Here is a 17,739-nt window from a genome sequence, read left to right as displayed (position 1 = left end):
GGATGACTGCACCTCCTTCTCCCCACTTGGGCTCCCGAGTGTGGACTTAGTCGCCTTCAGGTGCCCCTCCCTGGCTGGCAGGCTGCTGTTGGGTTAAGTTGCTTTTGGCCTTGTGTCTACAGTGAATATACGTTTCACAGGGAGGATAATTATGGATGGACACGCTTGTCTGTGTCCGTCCCAGAGGACTCTGCTGGGGCTGTCAGGCTGGTGGTCCTGAGTTCTCTCCTGCTGGATTTGGGGCCTCCTTCCCTTCTTTTGGGCGACATGAATCTGAACGAGCGGGCGCTTGGAGTGAAGGCAGCATTTCCCTCATGAGTCAGAAGAGAGAAGCCCTGGGGTGTCCATACTGCCTCCCGGCCTCCTCTCCCCCGCCTCCCCCGTCTCCTTTCATTTAGCTCTGTCAGGCAGCTCGTGTCAATCAAATGGATTCAGGGAAGATATTGGGGGCGTCACATTCCCCTCCTCACAGCAGTGTAGGCAGGCATTGGGGGAATGCTAATGTTCAGGGTGCTCTCAGGGCTTGAATCGGGCCTCTCTGGAGGGAATGGGCAGGTGACTCTCCCCATTCTGCTGATGAGGAGCCTAAGAATAGGTCCTGGGGGGTAGGGCACGGTAGTGGTCCTGGGGTGCTGCTGCCACTGCTGGTGGAGAGTCCACGCCAGGTGAGGCATGAGGACAAGTTCCCGGATCTTTAGAGTGTCCAGAAGGGGAAGGAGAGAGACTTTTGGAGATGTCATTATTGGGGTGCTAAAGAAGATGGCTCCCCCAGGCGGGGAGGGCGATGCGGGAAGCCTCTCGGGGGCAGGGCCTGGCACAAAGGACGTCGAGTGTAAGCTGGGGGAGGCAGAGCTCCCAGGAGTGCCGGTGACGTGGTTCTAAGGTCCCCGGGACACTGGCTTGCTTTCAAACATGGGATCCGGGGGCACTGGGTGGCACAGTGCATGGAGTGCCAGCACTGGAGTCAGGAGGACCCGAGTTCAGATTTGACCTCAGACACTTTCTGTGTGAACCCTGTTTGCCTTAGTCTCTCCATCTGTAAAATGAGCTGGAGAAGAAAACAACAAACCAGGCCAGTGCCTCTGCCCAGTGGGGTCATGGAGAGCTGAACAACAACAAGAAGAAGAAGGGGTCCGGGTCCTGAGAGGCCACAGCCTCAGTGTCCTCTCCTCTGCTCAGAGACTTCACGGGTGCCGTGGAGACCTCTCGGGGCTGGCGCCGTGTACTTGGAGGCCGCAGACCTTGGCCGAGGGCCTGGCCTCCCACTCCTTACATGATGAGCTCCCATGCTCAGAGAGCCAGGCGCCTGTCCCAGGGTCCCAGGGAGTCAGGGCTCTACTCTCCCTGCCCCCTCATCATCTCGGCTCCAGCGGTTCCCGATTCTTGGCCGACTCGGGCCGATGGAACGTTCCTGACCCGTGTCTTTCCTTTGCTTTGGTAGGAGCAGCCCCTTCGATTTGGACACTTTTAATGTCCTCTTCTCCTGGATTCTGCACAACGTGATGTTAAGAGAGCACTTCTCCATGCCCCAGCCCATAGTTACACGTGTGGTGCATGTGCCGCTCATGTCCACGGCCTCGTTTTAGCATTTTAACCGCCCCTGGAGAACAACAGGGCAGCAGTTATTTCCCCCAGCTGGCAGTGTGACTTGTCCCGTGTCACGCAATTGCTGGGAGGCTGAGAAGCGAGTTCTTAAACCCAGGCTTCCTGCCCTTCGTTCGGAGCTCTCTCTACCGGGGAATAAACGTGGCTGCCTTTTCTAAGCGGCTTCTCAATGTCACTTTGCCCATATCCTAGCGGGGACCCAGCTGTTAGCTCTACACATCACTGTTTCCTTAAGATCTTTGCACTGGCTCCTCTGAAATCTGCCATTTGGCTTCAAGGTTGTGTTTCCGACCCATTAAGGTTACTGCCCAATAAACTCAACAGACCCGTCTGCCTCCATTCTCTGCTCTTCGTCAGAACTGGCAGCGTGTGGGGCCGAGCCTCGGGCTGTCAGCAGTTAGCGACTGCGGCCCTCTCCAGCTCAGGAGCTTGGTGTTAGCTTGAGCTGGAGTGGGTTTTCCGGCGTTGCTACTGCACATGCATTTTCACTTACAGCTGGGATAAATGCTGTCGTTTTGGAAAGATAATGTTTCATTGTAAATTCATCTATCTTTGGGGGATTCTCTGAGTTAGCTGCTTGGGAGGCAGTGTGGTATCTAGTAGCTAACATTTCTAGAGGGCTTTAAGGTTTGCAAATCCCTCTACAGAGCTGATCTCCTGGGAGCACCCCCAGAGCCCTGGGGGCTGGGGGCTGTGCAGAGGAAAGTGTGGGCCTGCAAGCTGAGCTAGGCTCCATCCATTGACAGCCCCGATGACCTTGGCTGGGTCATGTAACTCCCCGGGAACGCAGTGTCTTCATCCATGGGGCGGGTGATCGGCAAAGTCCCTGCTCACTCACTGTCAGTCTTGGAGCCCTGGAGGCGGCAGAGATGCCTCTCATGGACTCAGGCCTCGGTCGGGTGAAAGGGTCTTTCACCCACGAGCGAACCTCTGGTTGTATTCTTTTCAGATCCCTTTGGCGACTGCACTCACCTGCACACACATATACTCCCGTAGGTGCGCAGCCGGGGTCTGCTAAAGGAGCAAGCGAAGGAGGCCTCGGTGCCCAGCCCTCTCTCCTGTCCATCTGGGTGCCACAGAGCAGAGGGTGGCAGCACTGGAGAGGAGGGAGGTTCTGACTCCGTGCTTCCGGTGGGCACTGGAGAGCGGGGGGCCCTCAGCTGGCCCAGATGGCCATCGGCTGCACTGTCCTTGGCAGCCGAATGTCTCCAGGCGGGCTCTGGCGGCCCCTTCCATTTTGTATGTGGGTCAGTCACCCTTGGCTCTTGTTGATAACATGCTGACAGTGGAACGTTACCTCAAGTCCTTGTGAGGTTCAGGTTAGCGGCAAGGCTGGCTTTTAGCTGCCTGCCCTGGTTTCATTTTATAGTTGATTTAAAAATTCTTATTGTTCACTTTGACTTGAGGCTATTTACAGCCCAGCACCGACCTTCCCCGCTCCTCCACCATCTCCACCCCCCTCTGGGCTGTTTTTGGGGGGTTGGAGGGCTGGGGCCACTCTATCACTTTGCTGGTCAACTCAACCCCTCAGCTAGATGGCACAGGTGCTGGGCCTGGAGTTAGGAAGGCTTATCTTCTTGAGTTCAAATCTGGCCTCAGACATGGTCCAGATGTGTGCCCCTGGAGAAGTCACTTCACCCTGTTTGCCTCAGTTTCCTCCTCTATAAAATGAACTGGAGAAGGAAATGACAAACCACTCCAGTATTGTTGCCGAGGAAACCCCAAAAGGGGTCATGAAGGGTCAGACACGAGGAAAGAATGAGTGAGCATCCCCCCCTCTCTGCCTTAGTATCTTCTCTCTAAAATGGGACAATGATACACTTCCCATCTCACTGGCTGGTTTTAAGAAGCGTGCTTTGTCAGCCTCTGATGTGCTGTAAAATCTGATGCTTTTATTATTCGATTATTACTGCCCCTTTCCTTGTCCCACTGCCTGCCCCTTAGAGGGGGCAGCTTGATTCTGCCCTCCTGAAAATTCTGGTTAGCTCCTTACAGATCCCCGAATGAACTGACTCTGTCCCCTCGCCACCTGACCCTTCCTCCTCCCTCCCCCCAAACCCTTTGGTGGCTCTCCATGGCTTAACTGATAAAATGTGAATCAGTTAACTTCGCCTTCAAGGCCCTAGGCACTCCAGCTAGAACTGACCTTTTCTGGCTTATCTCGCACTGTGCACTTCTTCTAGATTCCTTCCTTGTTGTCTCTGTTGACATAGTCTCCAGTGAAGAGGGGAAATAGCTTATCCCAGGCCTCACAGCTAGTTCATAGCAGGGACTTCAGCTCTGCTGAGACCAAGTGTCCTGGGGACCAGTGCATTTCTTTTCTTTTCTAGGTCATCCTGTGCATAGCAGTGGTAGATAACAAATGTCAGATGAATGAATGAATCAGTGTATAAGGTGGGACTTCTGGGGACAGAGCCAAGAGAGTGGAATAGAGAAACACTCACCTGAGCTCTCCCAACACTCCCTTTCAGACAACTTGAAACTAATGCCTCAAACTGAATTCTGGAATGGCAGGGCCCACAGAAGGTCAGTGTGAGACATTCTTCCAGCCCAAGGTAACACAGGGGTTCGGAAAGAAAGATCTGTGACACGGGTGGAGAAACACTAGTGCTGGGACTGAGGGACGGTGACAGAATCAGCAGCAGCTCCAGGGCCTCTCAGACCACACACAGCAAGAAGACATGGCCACTGGTCAGAAAGAGAGCACAGGTTCCCCCTGTGCTAGTATTGAATGCAAGACCAAACACTGTTGGGCAGCTTCATTGTCTTTACGTGCTTCTGGGTCATAGTAGAAGGGCAGAAAGGAGCACTTTGGGTTAAAAAGGAGTGGGAGAGGGGCAGCTAGGTGGTGCAGTGGATAGAGCACCGGCCCTGGATTCAGGAGGACCTGAGTTCATATCCGGCCTAGTAAGTGTCAAGTGTCTGAGGCTGGATTTGAACTCAGGTCCTCCTGAATCCAGGGCCGGTGTCAGAGTTGTTTTAATGTGCATTTCTCTTAGCAATAGTGATTTAGAGCATTTTTTTGTATAACTATAGATAGCTTTGATAACTTCATTAGAAAAGTACCTGTTCATATCTTTTGACCATTTATTAATTGAGGAATGACTTTTATTTCTATAAATTTAACTTCATTCTGTCCATATATGAAAAACGGGGTCTTTATCAGAGATACTTGTAATTTTTTTCCCACAGTTATGATTACTGTGTATTTCCCTCCATCCTGTTTATCCTACTCTTTCTCTCCTTTAACCCTGTCCATTCTCAAAAGTGTTTTCCTTTTGACTTTTACCTCCCTCAGTTCACCCTTCCTTCTATCAGCAGCCTCTTCTATCCCCTTCTCCTCTTACTTCCTACAGGAAAGGTAGATTTCTATAGCCAACTGAGTGTGTATGTATTCCCTCTTGGAGCCAATTCCAGTGAGAGCAAAGTTGACACACTCCAGTCCCACTTCCCTCTTCTCCCCCTCCACTGGAAAAGCTCTTTTTCACCTCTTTTATGTCAGATAATTTATCCCATTCTGTCTCTCACTTTCCCCTTTCCCCAATGCATTCCTTCTTTTTCCCACCCCTTCATTTTTCTTTCTTTTTTTTAAAGATAATCATCCCATCATATTCAACTCATATCAATGCCCTTTGTCTGTATGTACTCCTTCTAACTTCCCTAGTAATGAGGAAGTTTTTGGAGTTATAAGTATCATTTCTCTTTATGACTTATCTTTCTTGTTTACCTTTTTATCCTTCTCTTGTCTTGTATTTGAAAACCAAATTTCTTATTCATCTCTGGTCTTTTCATCAAGAATGCTTGAAAGTCCTCTATTTCACTGAATGTCTGTTTCCCCTCTGAAGGATTATATTCAGTTTTGCTGGGTAGGTGATCCTTGGTTATAATCCTAGTTCTTTTGCCCTTCAGAATATCATTCAAAACTCTTCAGTCCTATAATGTGGAAACTGTTCAATCTTGTGTGATCCTGACTGTGGCTTCACAATATTTGAATTGTTTCTTTTTAGCTTTTTGAAATATTTTCCTTTTGACCTCTGGAATTTGGTTATAATATTCCTGGGACTTTTCATTTTGGAATCTCTTGCAGGAGGAGATTGGTGTATTCTTTCAATTTCAATTTTATCCTCTGGTTCTAGAATATCAGGGTAGTTTTTCCTGATGATTTTTTGAAAGATGATGCCTAGGCTCCTTTTTTTTTTTTTTATCATGGCTTTCAGTTAGTCCAATAATTCTTAAATTATCTCTCCTAGATCTATTCTCCAGGTCACTTGTTTTTCCAATGAGATATTTCTGATTTTCTTATATTATTTCATTCTTCTGATTTAGTTTTATTGTTTCTTGATGTCGCATGGAGTCATTAGCTTTCATTTGCCCAATCCTAATTTTTAAGGAATTTTTTGCTTCATTAAATTTTTGTACCTCTTTCTCCATTTGGCCTTTCCTGCCCTTTTTTTTTTTTTTTTTTTTTTTTTTTTGCGGAACAATGGGGGTTAAGTGACTTGCCCAGGTTCACACAGCTAGTAAGCGTCAAGTGTCTGAGGCCGGATTTGAACTCGGGTCCTCCTGACTCCAGGGCCAGTGCTCTCTCCACTGCGCCACCTAGCCGCCCCATTTCTTGCCTTTTTAAGGTGCTGTTTTCTTTAGTATTTTTGTGCCCCGCCCCCTTTATCAAGCTTTTGAACCCTTTTTCATAATTTCCTTGCATCAGTCTCATTTCTCATCCCAATTTTTCCTCTACCTTTTCTACTTGATTTTTAAAATCTTTTTTGAGCTTGTCCACGGCCTGAGATCAATTCGTATTTTTTTTCTTTCAGGCTTTGAATGTAGCGGTTTTGCCTTTGTTGTCTTCTAAGTTTGTGTTTTGATCTTCCCTGTCACCATAGTAACTTTCTGTAGTTAGGGTATTTTTCTGCTGGTTGCTCATATTTCCAAATTATTTCTCGACTTTTAACTTTATGCTAAAGTGGGATTCTTCTTTTGGAGTAGAGGGGGCACCCAAACTTCCAAGGTTTTTTTTGTGTAGCTATTTTCAGAGATAATTCTAGGGACCTGTAAGTTTTTGGTTCTTCCAAGATGGTATGATTTAGGGAAAGGCGTGATTGCTACTCTTCTGGCCTATGCTCTAATCCGTGAGTGACCACAAGGATTCTTTGCCCCCCTAGAACTGTGACCAGGGTCCCGGCTCCCCTGCAGCTGCAAGCTCTCGTGTGTGTATTCCTCCTTGCCCTGGGATTGAGACCCAGGAATGCAATAAATATGGACCGCGCAACAGAATCCCTCCCTCCCCCAATTCAGTACCAAAGTGGAAATCCTGAAAATCCAAGGAGAGAGTAGTAAGATTGAAAGTTAAAGAAAACAAAATGACCATTGAACTAATAAATGAAACTAGGAATTGGTTTTATGAGAAAACCAATAAAATAAATAAACCATTGGTTAATTTGATTTCAAAAAAGAAAGAAAACCAAATTACTAGTAAAAACATTGCAAATTATGAATGCCCCAATAAAGATAAAATTAAAGCAATTATTAGGAGTTATTTTGCCATTTGTGTGCTAGTAAAACTGGCAATCTAAGTGAAATGGATGAATATTTACAAAAATTATAACCTGCCCAGATCAACAGAAGAGCAAACAGAAAACTTTAAATAACCCTATCTTAGAGAAAGAAATTAAACAAGTCATCAATGAACTCCCTAAGGAAAAAATCCCTAGGAACAGTTGGATTTACAAGTGAATTCTACTAAACATTTAAGGAATAATTATTCCCAATACCATATAAACTATTTAGAAAAGTAGGCAAAGAAGGAATTCTACCAAATTCATTCTATGACACAAATATGGTTTTGATACTTAAACCAGAAAGAGCAAAAATAGAGAAAGAAAACCGTAGACCAATTTCCCTAATGAATATTGATACAAACATTTTAAATAAATACTAGGAAGGCAATTTCAGCAAGATATTGCAAAGATCGTATGCTATTACCAGATGGGATTTATACCAGGAATTCAGGACTGGTTCAATATTAGGAAAACTATCAGCATATTTGAGCGTATTAATAACAACAACAACAAAAATCATATGATTAGCTCAAAAGATACAGAAGAAGCCTCTGACAAAATACAGTCATCGTTCCTATTAAAAAACACTAGAAAGCAGAGGAATGAATCAGCGGAGGCTTTCTTAAAATGATAATTAGTATCTATCTAAACCAAGAGCATTATCTGTAACAGGGATAAGTTAGAAGCTTCCCCATTGAACTCCTCACCACTGTAAGCGTTCACTGTAGCAATAAGACGAGAAAAAGCAATTGAAGGAATAAAAGTAGACAGTGAGGAAACAAAGCTATCCCTCTTTGCAGATGATACGATGGTGTATTTGGAGAACTCCGGTGGATAAACTAGACACCAGAAGAGGGAGGTGGAGGAAAAATAGGAGGAATAGCGTCATCCCAGGAGGGAGGAGAGGTCGCAGGAGAGAGAACATGCCTGGTTGTAATAAAATCTGACTGAATCCATTTCCAATCCACAGACCCTTGGCAGCAGCCAGGGGTGGGAATGATCCTTCCATGTGGTGAGGTTTTCCTGTGAGCCTCCCAGGGTGAAGGTCTTGGGCGCTTGATGCCTGTTCTCCTTCCCTGGGTGTGTGAGCTGCTTGAGGCTCTCTAGGTCCTTTGTGTTGGCCCTGCACAGAAGTGTATGACTGGAGAGCTGTCACTGCTTCTTTTAAAGGGTAAAGCAAGGGGCAGCGAGGTGGCACCATGGATAAAGCACTGGCTCTGGAGTCAGGAAGACCTGAGTTCCAATGTGACCTCAGACACTTGACACTTACTAGCGGTGTGACCTTGGGCAAGTCACTTAACCCTCATTGCCCCGCAAAATAAAATTAAAATTAAGGGTAAAGCTAGCTCTGCTACCATCTGTCCCTGCTCCCCACATCCCACAGGGTGAGTGGGCGCCTCCTGGTCATGAAAGCAGCAAGTGCCTCTGATGGTTTGTTTAGAATTGCCAGGTAGATATTTTTTTGGGGGTGGGGCAATTGCGGTTAAGTGACTCACCCAGGGTCACACTGCTAGTAAGTTTCAAGTGTTTGAGGTTGGATTTGAACTCAGGTCATCCCGACTCCAGGGCCAGTGCTCTATCCACTGTGCCACCTAGCTGCCTTGTCAAAGGTTGTTGTTGGGTTGGTGCTGTTCAGAAGTCCCCCGTGGCACTTCTCTGAGGGAAGAAGAGGGGTCAGCTCAGTGCTATTAACAGGCTTAGTTTGGTCACAGACACCTACTCCTGTGGTGTTAGATAAAGGGACAGAATAAGCTCCTCAAGTGGGTGGGTGGAAGTATTCCATTTCCCAGAGGATGCTCCACCTCTTGCTTCAGCCCAGCTCTCACCTCACTTGTGAACGGGGTTGTGGGGCTTGTTTGGTATCTTGTCTCCGCTCTTGAGATCTGACTCAGCCCTCTTGTCAGGACCGTGTGCTGCTGGCCCTTGGATTCCCAGTGCAGGACCTTGCGCGATCGGGGCTTCAGCTCGGCTTTGCAGTGTTCTCATCATCCTGTCCCATGGTAGCATCAAATCTTACACTCTGGCTCTGCTGTCTGTGAAGCAGGTCACATTCCATCCCCATCATAGGCCATGCCTTGTTCAACCCTTTCCAGTCTGTGGGCGCCCATTTAGTTTCCACTTCTTTGCCGCTACCAAAAAAGCCACTCTCAGTATTTTCATTTGTGTGGGCCCTTGTCTTCTTTCTCTGACTCCTTTGGGGCATTGGCTCAGCAGTGGGATTGCTGGGTCCCAGGGTGTGCACCTTTGAATAGACCCCAGGATGCATCCTTTTAAATTGTTTTCCAGACTGGCTGAACCCCTTCACAGTTCCACCCACTGCTCTTTTATTGCACCTCTTCCCCGAGCCTCTCTGGTTTTCGTCATTCTCCTTTTTTGTCACGAAGGAACTCACGTTTGAATCAGTTACCAAACAAACTCTCAGGCCAGTTCAGATCCCTGATGCAAAGTGAATGTTTTCTATGTGCCAAGTCAACGGAATACACATTTGTTGCTTTTTAGCATAAATCTAGGGGACACAATGTGCATAATTTATTTTTATTTTTAATCGAGAAGACGGCGTATTTCAGCAGAATTTCCAATCTGGAGAAGCTGTTGTTGAAAGTGCCGCAGAACATATCAAACCAATATCGGCCTTGTTTCTTCTGAATTTTGATATGGAAAGTATGATTTCTCGTGACTTTCCAACAATAAAATTATACTAAACTACTGCCTAAGTATTTTATGAAAAAATATTTTCAGCCTGGAAGTTGGCAATAATTACATTTGCCTGCTCATTCATTACATATACACGCTTACTTCCAGTGAAATGGAAATTTTAAATTTAGAATTATTGCCAACCAAATTACCTTTATCAGCAAGAGAGCATCTGTTCACAATTACTTATAATGGAGGAGAAATGAATCTTTCCAACATGTACATTTGCAGTCCTGATGTATATAAATTATCGGTCATGCTGAGGCTTTAGTGACCCATTTTCCAACAAGTTTTCCTCAGGAGGCCCCTGCACTGGACCGTCCCTGGGCATGGTAGAGGCCGGGTGGCAGAGGGGGCAGTGGCTGTGCTTTGTTATTGCTTTTTATCAGTTTCCTTGGTGGATCCAACAATTGTTGATTGCTCTTCATGAAGCAAGACAGTGAGGGACCCTTGTGACCCCCCCCCCTTCCCCCCACGCCTAAGGAGCCAGATGCTGTGGCCTCTCTTGCTATGGCCTTCTTTGGGTTGGGCCAGAAAGGCATTTCTCTCCTGTGGGTGGTGGGTGGGACCCGGCGGTGCCTCTTGGGTCACGCTTTGGCTGATGGTAGCAGGCCAAGGCTGCTTTTGTAGCACGTGTGTCCTGGAGGACAGGAGGCAAAGGCACCGCTCAGCAAGTGTCCCTTGGGATAGCAGGTTGGAGGTGAGGAATGGAAGGACAAGAGCGCTCTTTCCAGCCCTTCCCATAGTCAGGATGGAGTCCTGGCCTGGCGGTGCCTTAGCCTGCAGCTTTGGGAGCCGGGGCTCTGTTGTCATCGCTATCATCGCTGTCAGCCTCACCATGTGGGGCCTTCTCCACACTCCTTGTCTCATCTGACCCTCCCTGTGGCCCTGGGAGGTGCATGCGGTGGTGGCCCCATTTCACAGCTAAGCAGACTGAAGCTCAGAGGGCCAATGCCTAGGATCTCTTCACAGAACCCGTGTGTGTCCCTGATATCTGCCTTGAGCCCCATGAGAGGAGTACTCCAGGGCTCACTGACCTGGGGGAGGGAGCCCAGGCTGGGGCTCCCATAGCCAGGGGAGGGTCAGCGCTGGGATGCAGCAGCACACCTTCCTCGCTCCAGGGCCCACACACTCCCCCATTTCTGCATGCAGCCTCCCCCAGAGAAGCACTTCCTAGTTCAGTGCTGGCCGGCCCACACTGGGCATCCTGGGTCCCCTCGTGAATGGGGCAGGCTTCAGGGAACATGGTGGGACAGTGGTGGTGATAGGTGCCCAGGGACCACGGGGCTTAGTTGGCTCCTGCAGATTCCCTCAGGTTACTTGTGTGCACTGACGAGAGATGTGACTGTGCACGGGCAGGCAGTGATCCACGTGATTGAGGGGGCCAGGGCCGTTCCTTAGTAACAGGCCCCACCGATCCCCTTGGCAGAGGCCTAAAAGTGTGCACAAGCGTCGCCACTTACCTGTTAAGTCCCGAGAGCCTCCCAGAGGGATGCATTTCCTAATGCAGTTCCACAGGGACTGGGGGTTTCACAGCTCTGCTCTTCTCTAACTTTAGGTAACTAACAGGAAAAGGAAGAATTTGGGGCAGGGGGAGAAGCTCCTGCGACTTAGTGGACATTGTAGTCTGTGCTATCTGAGAGGAACATATTCCTCTCAATGGTAACTGATAGCTCAGTGGGGAAGGGTGGGGAGGGGGAGAAGAAGCCCCCATGACTTGAACAATGTGGAGAGCACATTTGATTCTCTCATTTTGTCTGTAAGCGTCCTTTTTATAGAATAAACATTTTTATTTAAAGTTTTGAATTCTAAATTCTGTTTCTTCCTCCCTTAACCACCTGCACTTTTGTAAAACATTGCCATATTTTTGTTTGTTTTTGCAGGGCAATGAGGGTTAAGTGACTTGTCCAGGGTCACACAGCTAGTAGGTGTCAAGTGTCTGAGGCCGGGTTTGAACTCAGGTCCTCCTGCATCAAGGGCCAGTGCTCTATCCATTGCACCACCTAGCTGCCCCTGCCCTATTTTTGTAAAACATTTTGTACAAGAAAACTTGAATGAGGGGCAGCTAGGTGGCACAGTGGATAAAGTACCAGCCCTTGATGCAGGAGGACCTGAGTTCAAACCCGGCCTCAGACACTTGACACCTACTAGCTGTGTGACCCTGGACAAGTCACTTAACCCCAATTGCCTCACCCAAAAAAAAAAAAAATAGAGAAAGAAAACTCAAATGAAAGAAGGATGAATCACAGTGAAATTGGCCTTTGTCAAGGAGCCCCGTTAATGACGCCCTGATATGGAGTCGCCTCTCTTTGTGCAGGATCAGATTGTGTGGGGAGAATGAAGGAAGCAGGTGTTTGACAGGCGTTTGGGGCAGATGCCCCCCCCCCCCCAAATCAGCTGCCAAAGGAAACTCTCCTTTAAGGACATAAATCGCAGGAATTACCTGTGTCTTGTCCCTCTATTCCTCGGGTAATTTGTTTTGACGCACTTCTTTTTCTCCCCAGAACTGCCCTTCTCGCTCAGCTTTTTCCTAGTACAGCAGCAAGTTGCATATTTACGGGAAATCACTTCTTTGGTTCTTCTCTCTCTTGGTTCAGTGAATTCAGTGATTTTCTAACCTACTGATTCTCAAGTTTTCATCAGAGTCCAATCTCCTGCTGATCAGAAGCTGGTGTCAGAGCTTTTGAGAAGCCAGGCCCAGGCTTAAGGTCTCCTTAGCTGACATGTATAGAGGCCCATGCCCTTGGCAGGCATGATCTTGGGAGGTGCCCACACCAAAGCTTGGGTCATGCCCCTCCTGCCCTCTGAGATGTGCAGTGGCTCCCCATGCCCTGGCCCAGCCTCAAGGGCTCTTCCCACCAACCCTTTCCACGCCAACCGCCTATCTCTTGTCTTGGCCGGAGCGCCCTGCCTCAGTGGAGCTGGGCCTTCCCTGCCGAAGTTAAGCCTTTTCCGTCTCTCAGCTTGTTAATGGGATTCCTTTGAGATTTGGGTATTGGGGTAGCTGTTCAGACATGGGCTGACTGTCGGGTGGAGAAGCATGAAGAGCTGCCCAGGCCTCTGAAGGGCTCTTGTCCCCAGAAACAGGGGAAGAGGAGCATGGGGACCCACTGTGGAACCTGTGTTGGCTCGTGCTTCTGGGGAGCGCCTTGACTTTTGGTTCCAGCGGCTTCGATTCCATGCTTACACGGGGCTGTCGGAGCTGGGAGGGGCCGTCAACATCACCTAACCCCCTTCTCATTTTATAGATGAAGAAACAGGTGCTGGAAGGAAAGGGCCCTAGCTCAGGTTGGCCACTCGGTGGCCGTGCTGGCGCCGCACTCACAGAGCCCCTTCCTCTGTGTCTCTCGGCAATAGCTTTTGGTCCATTTATTATTTTTTTTTCCAGAACAAGTGCATCGGCATTTGGACCAGCATGAGGTGAAATACCTGCAGTTTGCCTTCCGGTGGATGAACAACTTGCTGATGAGAGAAATGCCCCTGCGGTGTACCGTCAGGCTCTGGGACACGTACCAGGTGAGTGCCCATGTGGCCCTGAGCTCCGTGGCCAGAGGCCCTGCTCAGACCCTGCTGTGCTGCTGCCCCTACAAGCCTTCCCTTGGTGGGGCAGCCGATCTCGCTCCTGGGAGCTCTGATCGTCAGGGAGTTTTTATAGTGGTCAGACCGCTTTGCCCCTCAGCAGCCTGCATTGTCCCCTCGTTCTCTCACGTACCAGCGTCCTCAAGGGCTTCGTTGCAGCTGCCGCCTCCCAGAATCCTCTTCTTTAGTCGCCATCCCTCTTCCTCAGACCTTCCCCCTTTTTGTTGTCATCCTTGGGTGTTCCTCAGAGGGTCTCGGAGGAGGTCCTGGGAGTCAGGCTCTGGGCAGCCTCGAGGTGGCCAAGGCCGGCCGACCGTCCCCTTCCTGGTCCAGGTGCAGTCTCAGGTCCACGCCCTTCTAAAGTCCACACCGCCCCACCCTCTCTCACTGACCTTTCGGGCCAGGCCTGGCCTTCCCTGACAGTGCTCATTCTGGAGCCCAGAGGGAAGGCTTCATTGTGTCAGGTCGAGTTGGTTTGGCCCACACCGTGCTCACCTTTTGTGAACCCACTAGGCCGGCCATTGTTTCCAGCTTTATGTCATCTCTGAATGCCAGAGGCATGCCAAGAGGGCACTTGTGAGGGCCTGCTTCTGCCCTTGGCCCTGGCACCTATTCCTCTTTCTCTAGTCGCTTAGGCCCTGAGGGCTTCCCCTTCAGCCCGACTCCTCCCTGTTCCCAGGATAGAATGACCAGCAGGGTCACTGAGAGGGAATAGTAACAGAGTCATACTGACCCGTGCCCTGTGTCTCAGCTGCCAGCCCTGGACTAGACACAGAGACCCACAGTTCAGTCACCCGATGGCCAGCCCTACCCCGGGAAGGGTCTGTGTTGTCTGGGGGCTCCGTGGGAGAGTGAATGTCCGCGCCAGGCACTGGCCCCCTTCCTGCTGATGACTTGCCTTTCTGTGACTGCAGTGGTGGCCACCCCTTGTGACTGGATTGGCCTGGGGTAGTGGGGATGTGCCCAGGGTTCGGGCAGCTCTGCCACGTGGTGGGGCCAGTCTCCATGCTGGGGAGGCCAGAGGAGAAAGGAGAGCTGCCCACTGGAGTTAGTCATTCCCCGAAAACCCCCAATGTCTTTGTAGCACGTGTCCCCTTGTTGAAGGAGGAACCACTGCTTTCGATTTGCAGGGAGAAACGTGGGGGGAACTCTTCTGTTCTGACCAGAGGTCAGGGGAGCTGAGCCCCTTCTGTCCTGCTGATCACGGGGTGCTGTGCCTCCATGGAGTCTGCAGAACCCCCTCTGCAGCCAGTGCAGTGAGGAGCTGCTCCAAGAAGGGACCGAAGAGCCTGTGCCCTTGGAGCATTCTCTTTCATCTCCGAGGTTGGGTTGGATTTCCCTCCTTTTGTGACCCACCGCCTTCTATCCCCATAAATGTTGATAGAGGGCCCGGCGTCCCAAGGACCTTTTTGTCTGTGAGCATGGCCCTGCCTAACATCACTAGCTGTGTCCAGGAAAAGATGGCATTAGGTGCAGTGACCCTGTGCTAACCCCCAGGCTTCACACCCTGCCCCGCCTGAGGCTCCCGGCTGACTCATGCCTCTTCCCCCACTGTGCCCCCGCGCCCTCTCTCCCACCTCCTGCCCCTCCATGATTGCTCCAATGCTATTTCTTATCTCCTCCTGAGGGCTCCTTCTCTCAGACGGCTTTGTTTTCCTCAGTGTATTTTGTATTCTTCCTCTGTTCTGAAGAATGCCAGCTCCCTTTGCCCATCTCCATGTTATGTGGTGGCTCGAAGCCCCACCCAGCTCTGACTGCCTCAGGCTCCAGGAAGCCTCAGGGAGACAGACAGGCCCCTGGCCTAGGCTTCCTGGCCAGCCTCGCCGCCCATTGAGCACTTGCTTCAGCTGAGCAATGTTTTTAGCATTCATTTTTAAAAACTAAATTGATTGTGAAAAGGCATTAGGTCTCTTGTCAGTGTTGTGTGGCATTCACCTACTGTGCGCACAGGCTCACAGTACATTCGTCGATGGGTTCTTTTCTCTCTGGGGCTTTTTATGTCTTTGCTGTGATTTTAAAAACAATGTTCCATTTGTGCTTCTGGAGCTGCAGGAGATAAACTTGTCATCCCGTCCCTCACTTCCCTCTGGCTCCCTGGTTATCCTCCCAGAGCCCCGCATCCTGGGCCAGCGTGTCAAGCCTTCCCCTGGACAGCTGGGGTGAAGGAGCTGTCAGCTGTGGCCCGATCGATCCGACTTGGTGGGGTTACAGGAAGCGAAATGTAATATCCCGTAAAGTGCAGGCGGCGCTCCTGATTTTGTGATTGGTTATGCTATTGGAGACATGGGCCCCCTCATTAAGCACCGAGTTCTCTGGTAACACTGTCCCCATTAAGGATAAATTAGGTATTAAGTCAGTCGCATTTGGAGGAGGCAGGAAATGGATCTCCTCATGGTCTCTGGCCCTGCATCACTTCACTAAAATTCCTAATAGATATTAAAACGTGAAGCACAATTGTGGCATCTTTATTGAGTTAATTTTCCTGAAATTAAATGTGGGCATGAATGAGTCATTTTGTACATGGATCACTTCTAAACTGACAGTCCCCTAGTCAGAAGCCTTTTTATATCTTAAAAAGTGGGGGTATTTCTATCTTACAGGGCCAAGTAACCTATGAAATTGTATTGCATCTTTGGCAATGAAAATACTGTGGAATCATAGGCTTGCAATCAGGTTATTACTCTCCCCCTAAACTAGAGTGTTTATTAGCTGGGGGTATGTGCCTCACTAACTGTTTAACCCATTAGAATTTAACTGGAAAAACGCATGGCGAATGTTGTGAGATAATTTCCTTCTGCGTGGACCCCATGGAGCAGTGATGTCAGCTTTGCTTTCTCTCCGAGTCCAGAGCCTAGAGTTGCCAACTCATTTAATCCAGGCTGTGAAGGGCCAGTCTGTCCTCCACGGGTGAGTGAGATCTCTGGAATGTCCCATGCTCGAGAGCATGTCTCTCTGTCAGAGAGATGGGGATCTTTTGGGGGGAGACATGATGTCTGCATTGGAGGATGGCTCCTTGGGACTGAGTCGACAGCTTCAACGCTGCATGTAGCACTCTCCCCATGACACCATCTGAGCGGCAGTGACTGCCCTGGAATTCTGTCAGGTCCTCTCCTCTCTTCTTGTGAAGTCAGTGCACCGAGATCATGAAGACACTCGCCTGAAGCAGATATTGGAGAGACCAAGCTAGCGTAACCCACTGAGCCCAGGTAGGACCTGAGAAAGGACTGTGGGGGCAGCCAGGTGGCGCAGTGGATTAGAGCACCCGGCCCTGGATCCTGGAGGCCTGAGTTCAAATCCGACCTCAGACACTTGACACTCACTAGCTGTGTGACCCTGGCAAGTCACTTAACCCCCAATTGCCTCACCAAAAAAAAAGAAAAAATGAAAGAAACGAAAGGACTGCAGGTAATGCTCCCCTCCCAGTCATGACTGAAGCATGGGTGGGGGCACAGAGACTTGGCTCTATATCCTTCCAGCAATAACCTCTAGAGAAAGGTTTTCCTCAGATTGCCTCCAGCTCTATCTTCAGCTGTGAGGGAATTCCTCAGTTGGATTTTGTGTTTTGCATTTTCTTTGTAGTGAAATAAAGACTGTCCTGCATTTGACCCTGGATGCTTGACAGGATCCCAGGGGCCCTTTTACTGACACTGGAGGAGACACAGGCTCAGGCTCGTTCCCTCGTCATAAACTTGGTTTCAGCAGCATGGGCCAAGAGAGGGCTTTCTTTGGGTATAGAACTAAGGCCGTGTGAGCCCGGAGCTCTCTTTTTGTGATATGAGTTTGACTCCTCTCCTCCACCAGTGCTACCGTCTTCCCAGGGCGTGCCCGTTCAAGGCCTAGGCGGCTTCCTCTTGGTCTTTTCTCCATCCCCAGGGCCTGGCATGGTGCTGGGGAAATCCATGGGAATGGATAGTTTTGAGTGTGCCAGGCCAGGGATCCAATCTAGAGACTCTACAGGAGACTGTGCAGTCCCACTTTGAAAGACGTGGCCTTTTTGCTTCTTTAAAAAACGTGCATTGTGTTTGATTCTGAATGGAAGGAATGGAAAAATGTTTGCCGGGGAAATGTCAGATGCCTCTGAGCCTGCAGTGACCCGAGCAGTCGTCCTATGTTTTCCCAGGAGTGGACCTCCCACGTGGACGTTTGCAGCCCCCATAGTGCCTTTGGGACAGTGGCATGCTTGCTTCCTCTCAAGGTTATCATCCAGAATGGACTTGACAAGCCCCCTGTGTCCTGAACTGGCGGGCCCAGAAGGTAGAGAAAGACAAGTGGCGATTCTGATAAAGGCTTCATTTCTTCAATA

At 49.5% G+C, this 17,739-nt stretch overlaps 1 protein-coding gene across 1 annotated transcript in view; it reads left to right on the top strand.

Moving 5' to 3' along the window:
• TBC1D22A (TBC1 domain family member 22A) overlaps positions 1-17,739 on the top strand; it is a 268,885-nt gene that overhangs the window by 167,067 nt on the left and 84,079 nt on the right. The window contains exon 11 of the mRNA XM_043969133.1: positions 13,246-13,373. Coding sequence (XP_043825068.1) covers positions 13,246-13,373 — 128 coding nt within the window. The remainder of the gene's footprint in view (positions 1-13,245; positions 13,374-17,739) is intronic.

Source organism: Dromiciops gliroides, chromosome 5 (genome assembly GCF_019393635.1).
Source record: "Dromiciops gliroides isolate mDroGli1 chromosome 5, mDroGli1.pri, whole genome shotgun sequence".
NCBI classification, from domain to species: domain Eukaryota; kingdom Metazoa; phylum Chordata; class Mammalia; order Microbiotheria; family Microbiotheriidae; genus Dromiciops; species Dromiciops gliroides.
The sequence above is the reverse complement of the archived record's forward strand: the minus strand, read 5'-3'. Positions and strand labels throughout refer to the sequence as shown.